We start from the raw sequence: 22,702 nt of genomic DNA on the forward strand, positions 1-22,702 counted from the left end.
GTAATCTGGTCCCAAACCCAACAGGTTGGCTGTCTTCAAAGGTGATTCTTTAAAGAAATGAGAATATATAATCTATTAACACATGGTATTTTTTTTTCTTATGAAACTGTGTTCAATACTAAGAAAGCTGCAAATAAAACATTTAAACTGGAGGCTGTCTTGGAGATCTCCTTGCCTAACCTCTTACCCAAAGCAGAGGTGCACCCCGCCTTTAAGCATCCTTGAAAGATGGCCACCCAACGTATTCATAAACACTTCCTTTGAGCCCATCTCTCCAGGCACCTTGTTCCCCTGTTGGTTGTCCAAGCCCTGATTGTTAAAGTTCTTCCTTATAATACAGTATTTGTCAAAGTTAAGTTTGTGGACCATCTGTACCATGATTATTTGAGGCGATTGTTAAAAATCACAGGTTCCCAAATCTAACTCCAGACCTACTGAATCAGCATTTGGAGCAAGGATTTAAAAAGTAATCTACCTTGTTAACAGGTTTTCCAGGTGACATCTATTATACCAAAGTGTAAGATCGACTGTTAGAGTCAGTGGATTCTCTATCTAGAACTTACTTCTACCTTCCTAACAGGGGAGAGCAAGACACCTCCCTTTTCTTTCCAGTGTTCATTGCAGCACTATTTACAATAGCCAAGACATGGAAGCAACCTAAATGTCCATTGACAGACAAATGGATCAAGTAGATGTGGTATATATATACATACATACACACACATATACATACAATGGAATATTACTCAGCCATAAAAAAGAATGAAATAATGCCATTTGCAGCAACATGGATGGATCTAGAGATTATCATACTAAGTGAAGTAAGTCAGACAAAGACAAATATCATATGATATCACTTATATGTGGAATCTAGAAAGAAAATGATACAAATGAACTTATTTACAAAACAGAAATAGATTTACAGACTTTGAAAACAAACTTATGGGCACCAAAGGGGAAACCTGGCAAGGAGGGATAAATTAGGAGTTTTGGATTAACATACACACACTACTATATATAAAATAGATAATCAACAAGGACCTACTGTATTGCACAGGGAACTCTACTCAATATTCTGTAATAACCTATATGGGAAAAGAATCCAAAAAAGAATAGATACATATATATGTATAAATGAATCACTTTGCTGTACACCTGAAACTAACACAACATTGTAAATGAACTATACTCCAATATAAAATAAAAAATTAAATTAAAAAAACATACTTTCCTTTTCTTCATGGCAGCTCTTCTAATGCTGGAAGATGTCAGTTCTCTCTCCTTTCTCTCATTAATACTCTTTTGCAACCCCGGTTATTTCGCTCTTCCTTCTACTACAAAGTTCCCCACCCTGAACCAAGTTAAGCACACTCTCCTGGGTCTTCCCTTTGCCAGCGTCCTTCCCAAAACGTGATGCCAGAATGAAGTGGAGAGAGTGAGTTAGATTTCTAACGCTTTTACTACATAGTGATAATTTTGTGAAGTATATCAACTTACACTCCCACCAGCTGACAATGAGAAGACGAATTTTGGTCTAAACTAGCCAGCAGGTATTACCATTTTGTAAATCTTTAACAGGCACACAACGTTGCCTCCTCATAGCTGTTTCAATTTGAGTGCCTTTGTTTATATTTTTCATACATATATTGGCCAGCGGTAGTTCTTTTGTGAATTGTCTGCTCTTGTCCTTTCTGGGTCCCCCCTGCCCCCTTTGAATTCATTATGCCTATGGCTGTGGCAAGTAAGTCCTTTCAATGCATTATCTCATCTAACCCTCAAAACAACATTCCTTCCACTTTACAGGTAAAAAAAACTGAGCCTTCAGGAGCTTATAATGAGGAAACACAGGTCTTCAGCTTCCTCACCGCTTTATGCCTTCATTTAATCCATGTTTTTTGGAGGAGAGACCTTCCTCCTCCAGATACTTTGTAAAGTGAGTTAAGAAAGCCAAGTATTTGGGATGAAATTATGAGGAAGATTCAAAAGAACACTGGAAATTTTTGTAATTCTATTACCTCCTTACATCTCCCTAATATTTCCTTTCTTTGTTACTTTTCCTGGCATAGAGGTAATAGTGACCGAGTTAGAATCAATTAGTGGGTAGCAATGCTATTTACCGATACAAGGTTTAAGGCGGATGTAGGTACCTGTTCATATTTTTGCCAAGAGAGGTAACATGTGGCTGACTCTAAAAGAGTGTCAGAAAAGGATCAAAGAGAGTAATCTGGAAATAAGGTAGAACTCCATAACAAATTACAGTCCATCAGTTGACAGCAGCATCAGTAGATAATAGTTCAAAAGTATGTACACAAGAAGGACTGGCTTTCATTTTTTCCATTTTATATTATCAAGACCAGTGTTTACACAATTAACTAAGATCCAAATGTTAATTCATCATTTATAGCATTTTAGTCTAAACAGCTGAGCTTCTCTTGGTTTTGGTTAATTTAATCAAATTTCATGAAATTATACTTTAATTGAAAATACATATGCATAAAGTTGAAATGATATTTAAATCAACTGAATTTACAACCAGATTAAAAGAAATGCAAACAACGAAGTACAGATCTGAATCAGAAGCAAACTTAATTTAATCCTCCTTCATTTTTCTACCTTGAAGGTGGCCAACAACCAAAGGTCAGGAGTTCTCAATGCCACATAGTGATAACACTGAGATTCAAATCCAAGTTTCCTGACTTGAAATTGAGAGGCTGTACAACTGAGTCTTCAACTGACATTTAACTATCCCACCCTCACTCAAACAAACCCTGGTCCTCCAAACCCTAATAAAGTTTTCCAAACAAGACCTATAAACTAGGCATCAAAACACCTAATGCAATTTTAAAAAATCTTGGCTCCCCAGCTTTGTGATTCCAGGCAGCCTAATAAAAGTCCCTTGGGGCTATTCTTCTATAGACGTTGGCAGAAACTCAATTTCTTCCTTATTTGTTATTCATAGAAACATATTCATTCGTAATTCCTAGGTTCTACATTTTGCCCCAAATCCTCTTTCACGTTATAAACAAACATAACAAAAAAGAAAATAATTATTAGGTCAATTATGATGCCCATTTCCCCAAAATAAGAAAGAATACAACTTTTCTTTCTTCTTTACTATTGTTAGTTTCCCATTACCCTCTTTTTTATTTTATTATTATTATATATATATATTTTTTGCAGTACGCGGGCCTCTCACTGTCGTGGCCTCTCCCGTTGCAGAGCACAGGCTCCGGACGCGCAGGTCCAGCGGCCATGGCTCACGGGCCCAGCCGCTCCGCGGCATGTGGGATCTTCCCGGACCGGGGCACAAACCCATGTCCCCTACATCGGCAGGAGGACTCTCAACCACTGCACCACCAGAGAAGCCCCCATTACTCTCTTTTTGAACCATAATTTTTAACTACACAAAAATTTTAAGTTCAGTTTCTCAATACTAAAATTTAGTTCCTCCCAACTTACAGCCTGGCAACCATGCTCTTTTCATGGAACACAAAGAAGATTTAACATTTAAACGTTGTTCCAAATACGGACAAAGCAAATTTTAGAAAGCTATGCTCTGATGGAGTTGACTGTTGATCACTTATATAGTTTCTAGAATTTTCTCATCTGGAGCCTAGTCTGAATTATTTGTGAGCCTACACCCACCACCAGACCGGTGTTTGCACCCATCTCTACCTTCACCCACCAGTAATGTCGTCCACCACACATGCTCCCCTACGAAGGAGAGCCTTCTCCCACAGAGACCCTTCCTCCACCCACGGGTCTCTCCCCACAGGACACGGCTCCGTCTGCAAGCATTGCCGTCATGCACACTCACCCTCTCCCCCACCCCCAAACACACTAACAAAACCCAACACTGGTTATCATCACAACGTAGCACATTATCCCAAGGTTCGACCTGCAGAATCAAGAAAAAAACCTAAAACCATTCAACTGACCCCTTAAAAGCCATGCTAACTTGATAAACTGTCAACTGCCTCACAGGGACAGGCTCTTTCAAAGCTTTCCTTGGAAATTCAGGCGTGGTGATCCCCGCTGCCTTCAGACTCAACTACCCGCAAGGCTCCCCCCAGGAAGGCCAGAGCACAGGGGTCCCGGGCGCACACTCACTGCAAATCTGACTTGGCAGTTCTCCTCCCCCAGGTAGCACAGGTCTCCCGAGACGTTGGTCTCCAGCCACAGGTGCTCTCCATTCACGGCATTTTCCTGGAAGGAAAAGACCCACCTGACTTCAGTTTTCTTTTCAGGCATAAAGGGACGGGGTGGAGGGGGGCAGATCTCAAATTTAGATTTTGGATGCAAGACAGTTAGTGAACCCAAATTGTCTAAACGCTTCTCATTTTACCCCTGAAAATACCGCTGAAATTGGTCCTACCAAAATTCTAGAAACGGAAAAAGGTATTTGGAAAAACTGTGAGCAATAATTAATTAATATGTTAAGTCCAAAGATGCGTTTACCCATGGATGTGGTCATCTTTGAAATATGTAACAAATGAGGGGCAAAAAACTCTCAAGGTAGTCAATCTAAGGCCTTATTCATCCAGGCCCACTGCAGAGTTCATGACAATTGAGGCCAAAATTCTATTAAAAGTCGACTCTCCTTAGCAAATTAGCTAAGGAGGAGAGTAGTATTAAAGTACTTTAAAGGCTGCTTGAAAATACATTCATATCAGTAATGGATAAATTATACTTCTAAACCAGGAGCTTCTTATAACTTAGTTTTAAGTCGCTGTGTAGTCAAAGCATAATAAATTACTAATTCAAACATTTCACCAGCTCAATAGGGCCCTCGTCCAATTCTAAATTCTTCAAATTGAATGATTTCCCTGCTTCTAAAAATATTCACATACCTCCAGTGGCAAACAGAGAATAGCTGTAGGTTTGGAACCCTAAAAGTCTTCAGATCATGATGGATGAGAACAAGATAAAAAATAAATTAGTTAATTAAAAGGCATTTCTTTGCCAGGTATCCTAAAGAAATCCAGCTCCACAAACTAAAATATTCTACTACTGGGAACTTATCATCCAGATTTAACTTATAACCATTTATAGAATTAAATCTCTTTTCATTCTTTTATTCTCTAATTCATTCAATACACATTCCACACACCTGGTGCCAGGCACTGGGTTAGTGTGCAGTAAAATCTACCAGAGAACATGGAAACTAAACACATAATCATAGCAGCAAATACTACAGAAACGTACTACAGCAAAAATCCCACCAACTCTTTTAAAAAGTGAAGTATAAAATGTTGCAGTGGGGAGAAGGTCAAAAATCCTTGATAATACCAATCTAGGCAGGCCCAAAATTAAGTCCCAGTAGGCCAAGTAAGGTGGGCAGGAGCAAGTAAGCCCAGGGAGTCAGAGACTTGCAAGACATCAGTAACTCACTGGGCTGGCAGGCTTCATCCACGCTGGGCCAAGCGGATTGTCCCTGCACACTGGAGACCCTCTACGAGCACTCAGAAGCTTGCTGATAAGGATTCAGGCACGGCAGGAGTGCTAGCATGAGCGAACCTCACTCCTGAGTGGGGATCTGATTAGAAAGCCCAACATCAGTAAGAGAAGAGGGAAAGAAAAAGGTGGGGGCTTCCTGCCACAGTGGCTCGAGCACACTCATTCTCAAATTTAATTGCTCATTACAATGAGCTGATGGGTTTTGAAGAACACCTGGCTACCAGCCCATCCCCAGAAAGTGTGCTTTAACTAGTCTGAAGTTTTTAGCAAATATTTGCAGCTGTAAGAATGGAGATACCACTTACTGAAATTCAGGGAGAAGATTACAGTAAGAGCAGATTTAGGGAGTAAGCCGAGTTCAGGTTTTTGTTTTATTTTATTTTCCATTGAGTTATAATTAACATTTAATATATTAGTTTCAGGTGTACAACACAGTGATTCTATAGTTTTATACATTATGAAATGATCAGCGCAATGAGTTCAGTGTTGAGGATGTAAAATTCTGAGATGCTTATTAGACCTTCAAGTGGAGATGTTGAGAGGGCAATTTTTATGAGTCTGAAGTTCAAAGAAGAGGTATGTACTGTATGAATAATTTGGGAGGCAACCGTTAATTGATGGCACCTAAAGCCATAAGAACTGAATGCAAAAACCTAAGCTCTGAGTACTGAGCTGTGGAACATTCCAATACTTAGAGTTTGGGGATATAGGAAAGATCCAGCAAAGGGGACTGGGATGGAGTGGCCACTGGGGTACAAGGAAAACAAAAAAGAGTATAACGTTTCCAGGAAGAAAGTGCACCTAGAAGGTCTGTGTCAAAAGCTGAAGAACTGGCCATTGGATTTCACCATGTGAACATGTGAAGTCACTGATGACCTTGACAAAAGTACCAACAGCAGGATGAGAAGGAAGAAAGCCTGATGGAATGGGGTTCAAGAAATAATATTACTGACTCTAGTTTCAAAATGCGTATGAAACCCAATTAATTCTCACCACATCTACTGTTACCACCCAATCCTCCATCATCTCTGGCTTGGAATATTCCCAATAGCCCCCTAACTGGTGTCTCTGCTCTACTCTTGTCTCCCCATGGTCTGTTCTCCACAGAGCAACCAAAATAATTACCTTAAAATGTAAATCTAATCAGGGACTTCCCTGGTGGCGCCGTGGTTAAGAATCCATCTGCCAGTGCAGGGGACACAGATTCCATCTCTGATCCAGGAAGATCCCACATGCCGTGGAGCAACTAAGCCCGTGCACCACAACTACTGCGTCTGGGCTCTGGAGACCATGAGCCACAACTACTGAGCCCGTGCGCCGCAGCTACTGAAGCCCATGCGCCTAGAGCCTGTGCTCCACAACAAGAGAAGCCACCTCAATGAGAAGCCGGCGCACCGCAACAAAGAGTAGCCCCCGCTCGCCACAACTAGAGAAAGCCCGCGCGCAGCAACGAAGACCCAACGCAACCAAACAACAACAAAGAAAGTAAATCTAATCAAATCGCTCATCTGCTCATAACTCTTCAATGGCTATCCATGTACTCGGAAGAGTGCAAAGTCCTCACTTACCTCGTCCCTGGGAGCCTCTCTGACTTCCTCTCCTGTCTCTCCGCGATCTCGTTTCCCTGCCCAGCTACCTCATCTTCTCTCTCTCTCCCTCTCAGTCGCTGACCTGCCATTACACTGGTCTCGTATTTCCCAAGCAGACTAAGGAAGCTCTCATCTCAGGTCCATTGAATTTGCTGCTCCCTTGACTAAAAATTGCTTACACGAGACACCTGCACTGTGCATTTCTCATTTCATTTAGATCTCTGTTCAAATGTCCCCACATCAAAGACTGTTGACCACGTATTCTGTTTACTGTATCCAAACTTCCTATTCTTCTTCATTCTGACTTACGTGGGTAATTTCTATTTACCTTTTGGTTACCAGATCAAGTGTTATTTTCTCAAAGAAGCCATCACGGACCCCAAAATCGAAGTCATTTTGTTAGTTACTCTCATAAAACCATGTTTCCCTCCCATCATTCATTGGCATGATTATTTGATTCATGTTTCCCTCTTATGCTAGATTCTAAGCTTCATATGGACATTAAATGTCCAGCACTTAACTTAGCACCTGGCAAATAGTAGGTGATAAATAAATTTGGGGAATTGAAAAGATGAGATTAAGAATCAGTGAACGAATCACATTCTTGTTATATGCAATTCCAAGGAGTAGAAAGGATAATTTGTTTTTTAATCTGTCCATAAGTTTGGAGTCACAAACTGTGAGAAGTAAACATGGATGCCTAAGAGACACGACGGTCTTTCAAAATCATGAAAGAAACAGAGGCATGCAAGAAAAAAAAGTCATGCAAGGAAAACATGAAACATACCTTTTCTTAGACTACATTTTTCCCATGCCTCATCCTTTTCCTGTACATCTGTCTTGTCTGACGCATCAGAAGGAAGTAACCTTACGCAAAGAGAGGTCTGGCCTTTGCCCTCAACTATAGGAAGGTAATCTCTCTAAGTGCCTGGAATGTCTTGCCTGATAAGAGTATCTTTGTTTACATGGGGACCTTGGGCCATGCCAAATATTCTAAAATAGCAGTGACTTATGGTGAGACATATATCAGCTCATCCTCCAGAGGGGCTAGGGGCTAAAGTCAACCATGCAGGTGGTTAACTGTGTCTACATGACCAAGCTCCGACTAAAACTCTGGGTACCGAGTTTCAGATGAGCTTCCTTGGTTGGCAATATGCCATATGTATAGTTGCACCATGGTTGCTGGGAGAGGTTATCTCTGTCATAAATCCACCGGGAGAGGACAACCGGAAGCTCCTTGTGTAGAAATGTCCTGGACTTTGCACCATGCACCTCTTTCCTTGGCTGGTTTGAGCCTGTATCCTTTCACTATAATAGGCCATAAATGTGAGTACAGCAGCTTTCAGTAAGTTCTGTGAGTCCTTCTGATGAATTATTGAACTTGAGTGTGGTCTTGGGGATTCCGGAACCTGCAAGTGAGTATGGTCTTGGGAACTCCTGAATTCAGCTGGGTGGCATTCACACATGAATAGAAAAATAAACTGTTGTGGTTTTCTTCTTACACTTCTGATAAATCCTTATCCAGTTCAAGAGTAATAAACATGAGCTTTGGAGTCAGATAGACTTGCTACCTACTAGCTCTATGACCTAGGGTCTCTCTAACTTCCCTAGACCTCAGTTTACTCACCACTAAAATTGTAATAATAATTGTACTTCCCTCACAAGATCACAATGATGTTTAAATGTGAAAATGAATAACGTTCAATGCCTTGCCCACAATGAGAAGTTAATAGGTGTTAATATAGTTCTTTTTTTAAAAAATTATTTATTTATTTTTGGCTGCGTTGGGTCTTCGTTGCTGCGCGCAGGCTTTCTCTAGTTGCGGCGAGCGGGGGCTACTCTTCGTTGCGGTGTGCGGGCTTCTCATTGCGATGGATTCTCTTGTTGCGGAGCACGGGCTCTAGGCACGCGGGCTTCAGTAGTTGTGGCACGTGGGCTCAGTAGTCGCAGCGCACGGGCTTAGTTGCTCCGCGGCATGTGGGATCTTCCCGGACCAGGGCTCGAACCCGTGTCCCCTGCATTGGCAGGTGGATTCTTGACCACTGCGCCACCAGGGGATTCCCTCAATATAGTTCTTATTATCGTTGTGGTTAGTCACCAGTTTTCGTTCTTCCTTCCTAATCCATAGATGTTGGTATTATCCAACATCTATTTCTCTCCTGGGTCTTTGTAGTCAAGACTGCTAGCCATTCACCAAAATCATTTTTCTCTTCTTCCTGAGCACACAGCTAGACCTTGTTACCCAGACTCGCTTGTGATTGGATGTGGCCATGTGACCCAGTTCTAACCAATGGCACGTGAGCAGGAGTGACATGTACTATTTTCAGACTTGGCCCACTAAAACCTCCCTCCCTTTTCCCATACTGGATACCTGGGAAGTTGGCCTTTGGGATGATTTTAGAAGGCTTCTAACGATGCTGTAAGAGCAACTGTCAGTCCAGGTCACTGAATAACTATGTGGAACAGAGCTCACCCGCCACCCAACCTGAAACAGTCCTGGTCTGTTACACAAGTGAGAAATAAAGTTCTCTTGTATTGAGCCATTACGTGATGATTTTATTTATTGCAGCCTAGCCCACCCCAACTAACACAGGCCTCTTCTCTTTGCTCACGGCTTTGTCTGCATTTCCTTTCATTGCCTACATTTACCCCCAAGTTACCTACCATACACTGAACAGCATGTCTAATCTCTGAGTCCTGGTTTCTTCTGCTCTGAATTCTACTTCTGACATTCTCTCTGATATTTCACACTGCTGTAAAATTAACTCCCTTAAAACATAGCTGTGATTATGCCTCTCTCTTGCTTAGGAGGCCAAAAAAAAAAAAAATCCCTATTATTTATAAAACAAAATCTAAACTTAATCCCACGTACTAGACCTTCCATTAATGGTACCAATCTGTCTTTCTTATTCACCTTCCCACATTCTATTCTTTTGTCACTCTTCTCTAAATATAGTCATATTTTCCTTTTCTGTGCCATATTTTTTTTATTTATTCCATTCTCCACACCCAGGTACCTCTTTCTCTCTTCTTTACACATTCATCTTGAAATACCATCTCAAACAGTATATAACGCAGAGTATCCGTCTGTGCCAAACAGAAAAAATAGTTCCGTTTCAAAATGAAGATAACATTTCTTCTGTATTAGTGAGTGTTGAAACAAGTCTCTGTAGGTATACATAGATTTATATAGATCAACCTATCTATAGATAGATCTAGCTACCTAAGAGCAGAGACCCACCTATGTAGATACAGATAGGATTTCTTGCTCTCAAGTTCTACCTGAAGTCCTAGTAATAAATAGTTATAGGTAAAAAGACACAAGTTGTGGAGAGGGAGTGTTATAGACTGAATGACACTTACAGATAGAGTACGCTGACACCAGAAGCAAATAATCTACACAAAATGAAGACTTGCTTGTAAAAAATGTTTTGAAACAATAAGACAATCATAAATATGTATCAAATGTAAATATCCTTACAAATTCAGAAAGGGAAACAAAAATCTGGACTGTCTCCCTCTAAAAATCTGCAAGGTAATAATAGGTGAAATCTGTCTCAGATGGTTTCGATATGTTGTCCAGTAAGCATATGGCAACGGAGCGCTTGAAATGTGATTAGCGCTAATTGAGATGTGCTGTCAGTGTAAAATTCACAGCAGATTTTGAAGACTGACTTAGTCTGAAAAAAGAATGTGAACCATATATTGATGGCTCATATATATATCATATATTCATCATATATATATAAAGAATGTGAACATTGTTGAAACAGCAATATTTTTATATATTTGGTTAAACAAAATATAATATTAAAATTAATTTTACCTATGTCTTTTCACTTTTTAATGTGGCCACTAAAAGTTAGGCTTTGTTTATGGCTCATATATATTTCTGTTCAACAGTGTTAGTTTAGATAATCACTTACTAAGAGGCAAAAGATTAGACCTAGGTACTTCTCACCAACCTGTGAAGTTGTAAGAGTCTATGATTTCTCCCAGCAGCCAATGTGATTTAATTTAAAATTCTCACAATTTTAGAAACTAAAAGATTAGTGAGGGTGCATGAAAACATGCTAGATATGTCCCACTATTAACATGGCTGACCAGGTCAGGACCTTTACTAATTTATAGTCGGTTATCTCCTCCTGCTCTGCTTAGCAATCTGATATCTTGATTAAATGGACAATGTTTTTTGAAATGAGGATGGAAGTGGAGAAAGATATCGGGGTGTGAGTCATTACTGGTGATGACACCCAAACCTGAAGTTAAAAAGCAAAGGCCAAGAGCTTGTAAGGAAGGCACAGGTCTGCTTGGACCTGCCATCTGAAACAAGACTAAAATGAGAGCAGGCACATGTGCATACAGATACACACACACACACACACACACACACACCTGCCTCCTCCTGCCTTTTCATTCAAGGTTTCCAAAGATAAAATGACCTAGTTTCATAACCCCATTTAAACCAATCCCACATGAAGACTCTGCTTCCCTCATCTTGTCTCTGAACCAAACAGTGAGGCAGGGAACCCACTGTGCTATGTTTTACCTGCCCAGAAGGAAGCACTCCTTTTCTTAGCATCATCAACCAGAGGGAAGAAAAGGTGGTCTGGATTTAGGATGTGGGTTTGTTTCTGTTGAGGCTCTGTTTTCCACAGCCCTCAGCCTTGGAGGAAATTTTCCAACGAGGAAGGCAAAAATGAATTGAAATCAAGGATGCTATGTTGAAAACCAACATGCTTTTTAAGAAAGATCTTGGTGGCTTTTCTACCATTGCTTTGAGAGTTGTTCAGGCAGTGTAATGGGCAAAAGCAAATTACAGAACAGAGGACACAGTGAAGATCCACATCCTATGTTCTCTGCTCTAACGCTAAAAACAGGGAAGAAATCTCCACGTCCAAATTAAGTCTCCGTTGCATGGGAGGCATGTGACATTTAAGAAAAGACACACATTATCTGTGCAACAGACTCACTTCGAAGTGGGCTAACTCGCTCTAAACTGGAAGCTTGGATTCCAGCCCAGGAGATGAGACTATTTTTCCTTTTTGAGCATTACTCCCTTCCTTTCTAGCAATTTAGCTTGTTTTCCCCAAAACTGGCTTGGCTGACGTTCATGGCATGGTGTCAAAGGGAGAGCCCCTGTAGGTTGTCACCATGAAAGGGAAGAGAGGATACCATTGGGAGGAATGGGAAGATCAAAAACTGTGTGTGCTTTAAGTCTTAAAACAATGCACTAGATTAGGAAGGAAATTTAAAAAGTTGGGCTTCCCTGGTGGCACAGTGGTTAAGAACCCGCCTGCCAATGCAGGGGACACGGGCTCGAGCCCTGGTCCTGGAAGATCCCACATGCCGTGGAGCAACTAAGCCTGTGCGCCACAACTACTGAGCCTGTGCTCTAGAGCCCGTGAGCCACAACTACTGAGCCCGTGTGCCACAATTACTGAAGTCGGCGCACCTAGAGCCCGTGCTCTGCAACAAGAAGCCACCGCAGTGAGAAGCCCGCGCACTGCAACGAAGAGTAGCCCCTGCTCGCCACAACTAGAGAAATCCTGCGTGCAGCAACGAAGACCCAACACAGCCAAAAATTTAAAAAAAATTTTTTCTAAAGATTGATAATTTTAATGCATTTAGTCCAGAAAAGTGGGCTGATAGAAGGAGAGCAGTGGTCACGCTGCTTTTTTATAGAGAAGCAGACAAGGGAGTAGAATGACAGACAAGAAAGAGAATGGTAGTAGGTCAAGCCAGAGGACTAGTCTTATAGTTTAAACAGAACAAAGAAAACCGTGGTTTAGCTTCTTGAACAAGCAGGCAAACTAAAGTAACATAAATGAACTTGGTGTAAAGCACTTAGGTTAGGAAAAGCCAAAAATTTAGAAACAAGGGCTAGTCTCAGCAAAAAAAAAAGTCATTGAAATGTTTTTAACAATCTGCTTCTTCCTCTCTTCTGAGAAAAATCTTTTACATGATTGTCTTAAGGAAGTATCGGGCTGGCTTCTGTTTGCTAACAGCAATGTTAGCCCACAATTACAGGTGTTTTTTTCCTGAGTCACATCTTACAACTCCTTCCACATCAGATCTCTAAATAAGCCCTGAGATGGAGTGTCTTCAGAGAAGGCTTTCCATTTTACCTCCGCTGTTAAACATCCCCAAAGTGTTTCCTGCCACCATGATAATTCATCAGGCCACCAGGACAGGGTAGCCATAATCAAAGGGGCTGAAGGATTAAAGATCAGCTACGCACCCCGGCCGTACTTCCTATTTGCTCTTCCTGAACTGTGTACTGCAGTTCACCCACCACTAGCCAAAAATACCACTGTGATGAAATATTAGAGTATATACCTCTCTACAGGAATCAGAAAAATAATACCTTCTAGTCAAGCTTTGGCTCAGGAAGGAAAATTCTTTCTAAGAGCATTTTCTGGTAACTCTTTCCAACATCAAATGGGGATGGAGGCGTCCTTCCTCACAACCCCAGTGATGCTCTCTGTACCCCTCTACGCTAGCTGTTGCTGCCCTGTATTTTAGCTGTCAATGTCCCTTCTGCCCATGGCATTCTAAGCTTCTTGAAGGCAGAAACCATATCTTCCTCACCTCAGAATCCTAAGGAACTAACACAGGTTCTAGAACAAAGCAGGTACTCAACAAATGGTGATCAATCAACCAATTCATCAATTACTTTATTTCTGAATAGAAAACCTGCCGGCTGTACCGTTTACAAAGAACTTTCACGCTCATTGCCCCCATTTGATCTTAACAACAGCCCTGAAGTCCCCCTTAGGGAGGGGTCACCATTGTCCCCCTCTACCGATGAGGACCCTGAGGCGGAAAGAAATCAAGTGACTTGACTAATATCACAAAAGGGGCAGAGAAATGATTTAATGGATGTTTCTATCTAAATGATATAAACTCTCTCTCATTAGAATCTTGCATCTCAGATAGGATCCTACTACTTTGGATCAGAGGATTTGGAACACCATGGATATTAAGCTAACTTTTTGGGGTCCCTGTAACACACTCTCATCATTGGCCCATGCACATCCCTTTTTTATTTAATTTACCTGTTTGTTTATATATTTAATTCTTTTTTAAATTATGTAAGCACTACTGTAAATATATTCCACACTCTCTTATGGTTTAAGAGTTTATTAACTAACTGTCCTGGAATAAAGGGAAATTCGAGGAGAGGAACAGTCTTCCTGAACACCAACTCAACATACACAGGTGCTACTGGAGCACTCTTGGACTCCATCAAGGAAGAAGTTGCATTCCAATTCAATTCAGTCTTTTGCCAGGTACTTCATACACTGCATACATTGGTATGTGTCCAGAGTATAAAATAAGGATGTTAGTAAGTGTGTTCTTGGGAAAGAGGGAGAAATATTATAGTATTAAAGGACATTAAATCATAGCCTATGTGCTAAAAATAAAATTGAGTTTAAAAATTCCTCTCCTTCCCCCCACCCTGCCATAGCCTTTCTTATGGGAGGAAAAGAACACGGATTATTCCCTCTGTTCACCTCAGCCAGAAATGCTAAACAAGATTCATCATTAAGACCAGACTGGCAGAATCTCAGAGCAGCCCTCCTCTAGCTTCATACTGTTCCTTACATTCCTTCAGAAAGAGACAAGGCCTTTCAGTCCACAGTTAAAAGTGTCTTTAGCCAAGAACTTGACTCACCGAAGACTCTCAGTAAAAGCAATTCACACGGCAATCTTCAAGGTTAACAGTTTTTGTACGTCTTTCGGGTAAAACATTAACATCAGCTAATATACAGCAGATGCAAACTTTTATGTATAGAATGGATAAATAACAAGTTCCTACTGTATAGTGCAAGGAACTATATTCAATATTCTGTGATAAGCCATAATGGAAAAGAATATGATAAAGAATGTATATATATGTATAACTGAATCACTTTGCTGTACAGTAGAAATTAACATGACACTGTAAATCAAGTATACTTCAATAAAATAATTTTTTTTTTAAAAAACAGCTAATATACCCACCCCGCTGATATGAGACCCATCTACCTTTGGGTTAGGGGAGGAAGTATAGCAAACAGGAGAACATGGAGTGCCTGGAATGTAAAGTGAGGTCATCCTCTCGCAGGAAAAGAAGAAAAAAAAGAAAAAGAAAAAAAAGGACCAAAAAAGAAAAAGCAGCTTGAGCTAAGGAAATCAAACTTGGACTTTGTGATGTCGCTAAGAGTAAACTCTATTCATCATCAACGTGGCAGGGACCAATAAAGCATGTGCACAGAGGTACTTTTTATCTCACAGCTGCAAACCCAGGCAATAGTGCTTCAAAGGATTCATGAGGTTTTTATTTTAGTTTTCAATACGTCTGACTTCATATAAAGGAGCTATGTTCTTAGGAATCTGGAAATGGAGCCAGGGCTTAGATACCCAAAGATGGATCAGTGAACAATATTGAAAATGATTAAGTCTTGTTGGTAGCTACAGGAATCGTGAGGATGAGAGAGACGCACATGCAATGGAATGGTGTTGAAATGAAACAGCCGACACCTACACTCCAGTCCAGAGTCGCTCTGGGCTCCTTCGCTGGCCCGTTTGCCACAGGAATGCTGAGGGGATGTGCAGGGGCCAGGTGCTGCAGGCCCGCCCGGGAGATTGCTTTCCTGCAGCAAGAAGAAACACAAAGGAAAACCAACATCAGAAGGTAATACAGAGCTAAACAGTTCCCGTGGGGTAGAAACAATGCCTGAATTAGTCTTCCACACGTGAAGACCTTTGCAAATGTACTGGAATATATCTCTCTAAAGCGCATGGTGAAGACAGAGGGTGGCAGGTCTCAAAAGACAGGGAGACTGAGGGGACCACCTTAGGGTGATATCGCTTCAGGACCAGGAATTAAAATGTAAGCCCCTATTCAGGGCAGAGGGCGGAATGCAGGTCTCTGTGTTTACAGAAAAGGACCTAAGGCTGGGGTGGTCCCAAATCTTAGACAATTTTAAAGCTACCAGAGACTAAGCAAGAAAAGCAGGCTAATGAGGTTTTCGACTGAAATTCCTCCATTTCCCATCAAAGAGCTCTCCAAGCTGGCTCCCGCCCCAAATTCAGTCTTATGCATCTCAAGAACATCCTCCCTTACCCTTGCAGAGGAATTCTACACATGGCCTGAGGTTCTAAATGGGAAAAGACCGATTTGCATCCTCGAAATCGCACACGCTGAAAGACCAATATCTTACCAAGGTCCGTGGTAAGAAAAATCCAAAACACATTGGTTGGATTTTAGGTTTGTTGAGTGTAACGTAACAGAATTTGGGTCAGAAAGGAGTGAATGAATCAGGGGAGGTTGAGAAAGTCAGGCCTGACACTGGTCTGCAAAGGTAAGAAATCAGAGGAGCTGCTTTAGCAAAGCAAACATGACTGTTGCTGAACAAGGGGAAGGGAGGAGATAAGAGCCTAGTGGAGAAAGTGAGGACCGCAAGATAAAGGAGGAAAGCAGGGATCACCCACGGAGAGCTTGTGGTACCATCAGGAATAACAGAAGCCCAACTTCTGAAAAGCTCCACCAAAAATGTCGGCAGGGCTTCCCTGGTGGCGCAGAGGTTGAGAGTCCGCCTGCTGATGCAGGGGACGCGGGTTCGTGCCCTGGTCCGGGAAGATCCCATGTGCGGCAGAGCGGTTGGGCCCGTGAGCCGTGGCCGCTGAGCCTGCGCGTCTGGAGCCTGTGCTCCGCAGCGGGAGAGAGGCCACAGCAGTGGCCCGCATACCACCAAAAAAAAAAAAGTCAGACAATGGTCTCAAGTTTAAACGGGAGTGCTGATTTGTGGATTAACTAAGTGGCTCCCTGGACGGGAGAGAAGCGTTCCTCTCCGGGAGGGTCCACATGTGCTCTGAGAATGACCTGAACGAGAGTCAGGCGAGCCTTTGTGATGCTGCAGCTCTGAGTCCCGAGTGGGTCTGAGCCGGGTGTGGGGGGCAGCAATCTGCGCTTACACATGCTTCCCAGGTGCTTCCTTCTGTCGCTAAAGTCTTCACGCTGCTCTACGGGAGTGCAAAAAGATTTTAATCTAAAACGGAACCAGAGGATATGAAATGGAGAGTCTCACACATGTGCCCTCAGGCAAACGAAACGTAAGAACTAAGAGATTGATTTCCAGTAAATGCCTGATCTACAGGAGACAGAAACTTATCCCTCAAACCATGAACATTCGCCAAGAGTCTCTCCCCATCCTCAAACCAATGAACTTGCTGCTTGGATTCTGGCTGGACTCTCCCCTCTTTGCTCTCTTTGACCATAAGAACAGTTCGTCCGAAACTATCAGCAGATTCGCCCATAGCTTACTATAGATTGCGTGTCCCACATTGCACTGCTATTCCCATATAAACTCAATTTCTGGTCATTTGAGCTTGCTTCAGTTTACTTCTTTATTTAGGTTGACAGAGCAAGACAGGGGCCACTAACTACCCCAGGCCTATCAAGGTGGGGGAGCCTGAAGGAAAGCACCGGCCACTTCATTACCTACTTCACTTGCATTAGCTCTCTGCAGCCTGTCTCATAGGAGGTACACACTGCAGTAAGAACCTGCCATCTCTGACACTACACCTGCAGAAGCACCAAGTCTCCAGGGAGGCCCAGATGCTCATACAGAGGAACAAGGCTACACACAGACAGTGAGATGGGGAGAGGCAGGCAGTGATGGCCAAATGTATGGTGAATCCCATCATAACCCAGCAGAATCCAAGCTTTGTTGGACTCTGGAAGACAGATGATCTCCCTGTACTGTTCACTGATCTCTACAAATTCCACCCATTGGTGCAATTTGTAAAGGTGAACAAGATGAACAGCAGAACCAAAACCCAAGGGAAGTCTGGGTAGAACCCAGAAGAGAATCCAGGATGTATAGCCAGTAATCAAGGATCAAGTGTGTCTGAGAGTTCAGCAAGTGTCCAGCCTTCTTCCCCTTCCTCGTCCCCTTCCCCTTCGCTTCTTCTTTCTTCTTCTCCTTCTCCTTCTCCTTCTGCCCCTCAGTCCAATGTATATTCCATTTTGTTGAGCCATAAGGAAAGAACACTGGAAGATTCTTCTTCTCCTCCTTCTCCTTCTTCTTTTTTCCTCTCTTTCTCTACACAGGAAGTCCCAGAAACACTGGATAGGTCCTTCAGTAGTTGGAAGTGATCATATCAAGCTTGCCAGTAGCCTATATTCAGAAGCTCCCAGTACTGGGCAGCAAGGCAATGTACTTGTTTTATATAATCCCACAAAGAGTCATCACAGGCTATGTAGGCCTTTAATGAAGACAGTCTGATGACACCATATTTTTTTCCCTCACTTTCATCAAGGCAAATAATTAACAACATCAATTTTCGCCCTTCACTCCAAAATATATTCCATTTTCTTGAGCCAAAGGAAAGAACACCAGAAGATTCTTATATGGTGAGCCTTCACCCCCTGGGCATTTTTTTCTCCACCTGAGTTCAAAGAACTTCTTTAGCATTTTTCATTAGTACTTTTCTCTGGCTTTGAAGGATCCTGTACCGTGATTCTGAGCCACAGTTTTTATCACAAGAAAGCCAGATCTCTGTGGAGTCTGAATCTACAGGTTTCACTTTTGATTTCCTAACAGACACCACAACCTAAATTTAAGTGTTCTAGCAAAAAAAAAAATACCAAATGGTGCCTAAGCACAAAGCCTTAGAACAGCTGAAGAATTCCTAAATCTTAGGTGAATGAGAGAAACATAAATCCTTCAGTTTTTCATGAACAGCCAGAGGGAGTTGTGATCAGAAAAAAGAAAGAAGAGAGGAAATAAAATTCTGTTGTCACAGTAGAAACCACAGGAAAAATGAGTTTAACTCATCAGAAGTTGGAGACTGACCACCAAAACCTGATTACTCTTGCTAATGAGGACTGCCAGCAAATTGCTCAAAGAATCAAATTAGGATGCAAGGGATATATGTGTCTCTAGAAGAGCAATGTGGCTATAAGATAAGAGACATACTAACATTTAACCCCGGATAAGCCCTGCAATGAAATTACAGTCAAATCATACTCTCTCCCAGCCTGTGAATAGAAATGATTAAGTAAGGGCTTTTGTTGATTATTTATTCCTCATTGTGGATGCAAATTTAAGGCTGGTTTTTTGTAACATTAATAGAAGAAAATTGTGTATCTACCACACATAGAAACATTAATTGGGGGGAAATAAATAAGAAACATCAAAGTGGCTGCCAGTTTGTAACTGTAAATGGGCCTAACGAAAGGACATTACATGAGAAAGAGAACACATATATATGGAATCTAAGGAAAAAAAAAAGGTCATGAAGAACCTAGGGGTAAGATGGGAATAAAGACACAGACCTACTAGAGAATGGACTCGAGGATACGGGGAGGGGGAATGGTAAGCTGTGACAAAGTGAGACAGTGGCAGGGACATATATACACTACCAAACGTAAAATAGATAGCTAGTGGGAAGCAGCCGCATAGCCCAGGGAGATCAGCTCGGTGCTTTGTGACCACCTAGAGGGGTGGGATAGGGAGGGTGGGAGGGAGGGAGACAAAAGAGGGAAGAGATATTGAAACATATGTATATGTATAACTGATTCACTTTGTTATAAAGCAGAAACTAACACACCATTGTAAAGCAATTATACTCCAATAAAGATGTTAAAAAAAAAAAAAAGAAAGAGAAAAGGAAAAATACATAGAGGTACTACAGGGGGTGGGACGTAACTTCTGATCATAGCTTTCCATTCTTCTAAATAACCGTGGGAGAGAACTCTTTTTTTCCCAATAATTCATACACGTATACACATTTTGTTCCAAAATAAGAAAGCAATTTCATTATTTCTCAGACCTCAAATAAAATTAGTATAAGTTATTTTTCTATTTGGATTCATCTTGGCTGCAAAAGACGACATTTACGAGTCTGGTAGAATTCGATGCGTGTTGGAGTGGTGGTTATGCTGCAATGTGTTCCAATAAAAAAATCAATGGGGTGTCAACTTCTCGTTCTTTCCTCCTGCTCAGAATCCTCCCGAACCCACAGTCAGTAAAACCGTGAAATGCCAATGATTCCTTCTATTAATTTTACAACACTTTGTCGGAGGATGACTATAATGGCAAAAAAAAAAAAAGTCTTTGAAAAAGAGAAGCATAATAATAACGGTGAAATAGACATTAAAAGAAAATGTTCTAAAACGGAGTTTCAGGTGCACAAAGTCAGAGTTAATGTCAATTACCTGCCATGAGAGACCTTGAACATATTTAAAGTACGAAAGCCGTCATACATTTTAAATAGCATTCTATTATTACCTTCACTTCATTCAGTAAGACTATAAACTCTTAAAGGACAGGGCTCAATTCGTCTACTAATCTTATTATGTTCTAGCCCAGGGGTAGACACAGCGTATATTCAATGAATGCTTTCTGAGTTAATGAGTGAACTTGACCAAGAAGCTAAGCAAAACAGCTTGCTGATTAGATCAAGGGTTGAGAAATCTGATTAGGATGATTTGAATTATATCCCAGGCCTTGCATTTCAGTTCTTTCCCGAGAGAGCCAGAAATCCCTCAAAGCAGCACTTTAAAGATAAAGGCAAAGAGAGGTAGAATCCAGTGTTGAGAAGCCTGAAAGAACTCAAAACGGCTTTGGGATCAACATTAAAATGGAATCTTTTGCTACAACATTTGTAAAGGGCATATGATACTGTTAATATTTTGGTAATGTATTTATCAAAAGAAACACGCAGCATGTACTCTTCATAAAGAGAAACTTTTTTTCATTTATGGGAAAACACATACGTAAGTGGTTATTTAGCCAGGATACTCCCTAATTATCCATTTTGCAAATTTCCCTCAATTCAGTTTGGCTCTCCTCTTATTCCAGGTTGACATGGCTCCCGTAATCAATCCATCTCCATCTTGCCAACTCCCTCTCCCAGGGCTGCTGCCTGTGGGAATGGAATGAGGGCCCCACCTGCTGGGAGGAGACACCCCAGCGAGTCAGGAGGTCCCCTAAGCCACGAAGTCTCCTAAAACAAGCAACTCTCACCTTAAAGATTGGTGAACTCATCTCCTTGTTCCAGAAAAGGAACCAGCTGCCTCAAAAGTTACTCTGTACCTTGGTTTAACTCCCCAAGAACCTCAAGCAAGATCTTACTTAGGGTGCATGTTGGTGTTTTCCCCCCGATTCATTGGCACTAACTTTGCCTATATTCAGAGCAACCCACAATGCTTCTAGGTTGACCGAGACAAGCTGCCTGCCATGCTAAGGAGAGTCTACTCAATAAAAAATTGTCTCACGCCCCACACAAATTCCAAATATCCCACCATAGATTTATGTAGAGGAACAAACCTTGTGTAATTTTTTGAGCCTAAATCTTAATTCATTTTACATATGAACACAGAGTATTTTTTGACGATCTTAACGTATATTGACATTTTCAGGAATATAATTATCATTGAAACAAAGGTTGGCTTTAGTTTCCTAAGGGTCAAAAGTCATTCAGAAAATCACCACTGGCATTGACTCTTCAACATGTTCTACCTGTATTAGTCTACATTTGTAGCTGTTACTTTCACAGTGATTCTCCAACAGCAGTGTTCAACCTCTGCCTGCAGTGGGGCTTGAGAATCAGTCGATTTAAAGGCCTTCCAGGTATTTCCAGCATGAACCGTGGACTACATAGAACCACGGTTCTACATAGAACCACTGTTCTACATAGAGGTACAAACATCTGACCACTTCATTATGTCTGCTAATGTGACTAAGCCCTGGCATTTATATACTGAAATATATTTATTCATTCAACAATGTACTTACTACTGACCATCTATTTCATACCAAGCACTGTTCTAGATGTTTAAGATACACAAATGAATAAAGCATATATAAATTGCTGGCTTTGTGAAGCCTCTAGCAGGAAATACATTTTGCCAGGCACTGTTTCATTTTACATTTCTTATGTATCCCTCACAATGAGGTAGGTACATTTATGATCCCCTAATTTACAATTAAAAGAATTATAGCACAAAACGGTTAAGCTACGTGTCCAAGATCACACAGATGGGAAGATGTCCAAGTGAGATTTGAATCCAGGCATCTTACTCCAGATTATACATACTTAACCATTACACAACCCCACACTTGTATGAAATGGTGACAGCACATACTTACATGGCAAGAGAGACATATGATACAATTAGCCTCTTACGATCCTAATTTTGTAGCTGCCTCAATTATAAGTGTCTTATCTCCACAAGAAGAACGTAAGCTTCTAGAGAGAGGTCAATTTGGGAGGCATTAGATCGCACAGGTTGAGAACACACCCTACCTTACCCATCGCCAGCTATGTAGTCAAGTTGCTTGACCTCTCTTAGCCTCCGTTTCCTTCTATTTCAAATAAGAATAATACTATCCAACTCAGAGAGTAGCTAGGATCACATTTTTTAAATGTGTGCAGGATGTCTGGCACATGGCAAGCACAATAAATAATCATGGTTATTCTTATTCTCTCACACATACTGGCTGCCCCCAAAGCCAGGTATGTGGGAAATCTCTGAATAAATATGTGCTTTTTATTCAATTGCTCTCAAATATTCCAGGTTCCCTGGACTCTTCATTCAGTAAACATTTAACAAGCCTCCATTACGTGTCAGGCAGTTCAAAGGGGTTATTCAAACACGA

General features: G+C 41.4%; 1 protein-coding gene across 5 annotated transcripts in view; it reads right to left on the reverse strand.

Moving 5' to 3' along the window:
* The window catches only part of DGKI (diacylglycerol kinase iota), a gene marked incomplete at its 5' end in the record, with an annotated part of 450,496 nt that overhangs the window by 274,231 nt on the left and 153,563 nt on the right, over positions 1 to 22,702 (reverse strand). For all 5 annotated transcript variants that reach the window (XM_079930955.1, XM_079930954.1, XM_079930953.1 and 2 more), the window contains 2 exons: positions 4,111 to 4,206; positions 15,577 to 15,685. In XM_079930955.1, coding sequence (XP_079787081.1) covers positions 4,111 to 4,206; positions 15,577 to 15,685 — 205 coding nt within the window. The remainder of the gene's footprint in view (positions 1 to 4,110; positions 4,207 to 15,576; positions 15,686 to 22,702) is intronic.

Source organism: Stenella coeruleoalba (assembly GCF_951394435.1).
Source record: "Stenella coeruleoalba genome assembly, chromosome: 9".
Lineage (NCBI taxonomy): Eukaryota > Metazoa > Chordata > Mammalia > Artiodactyla > Delphinidae > Stenella > Stenella coeruleoalba.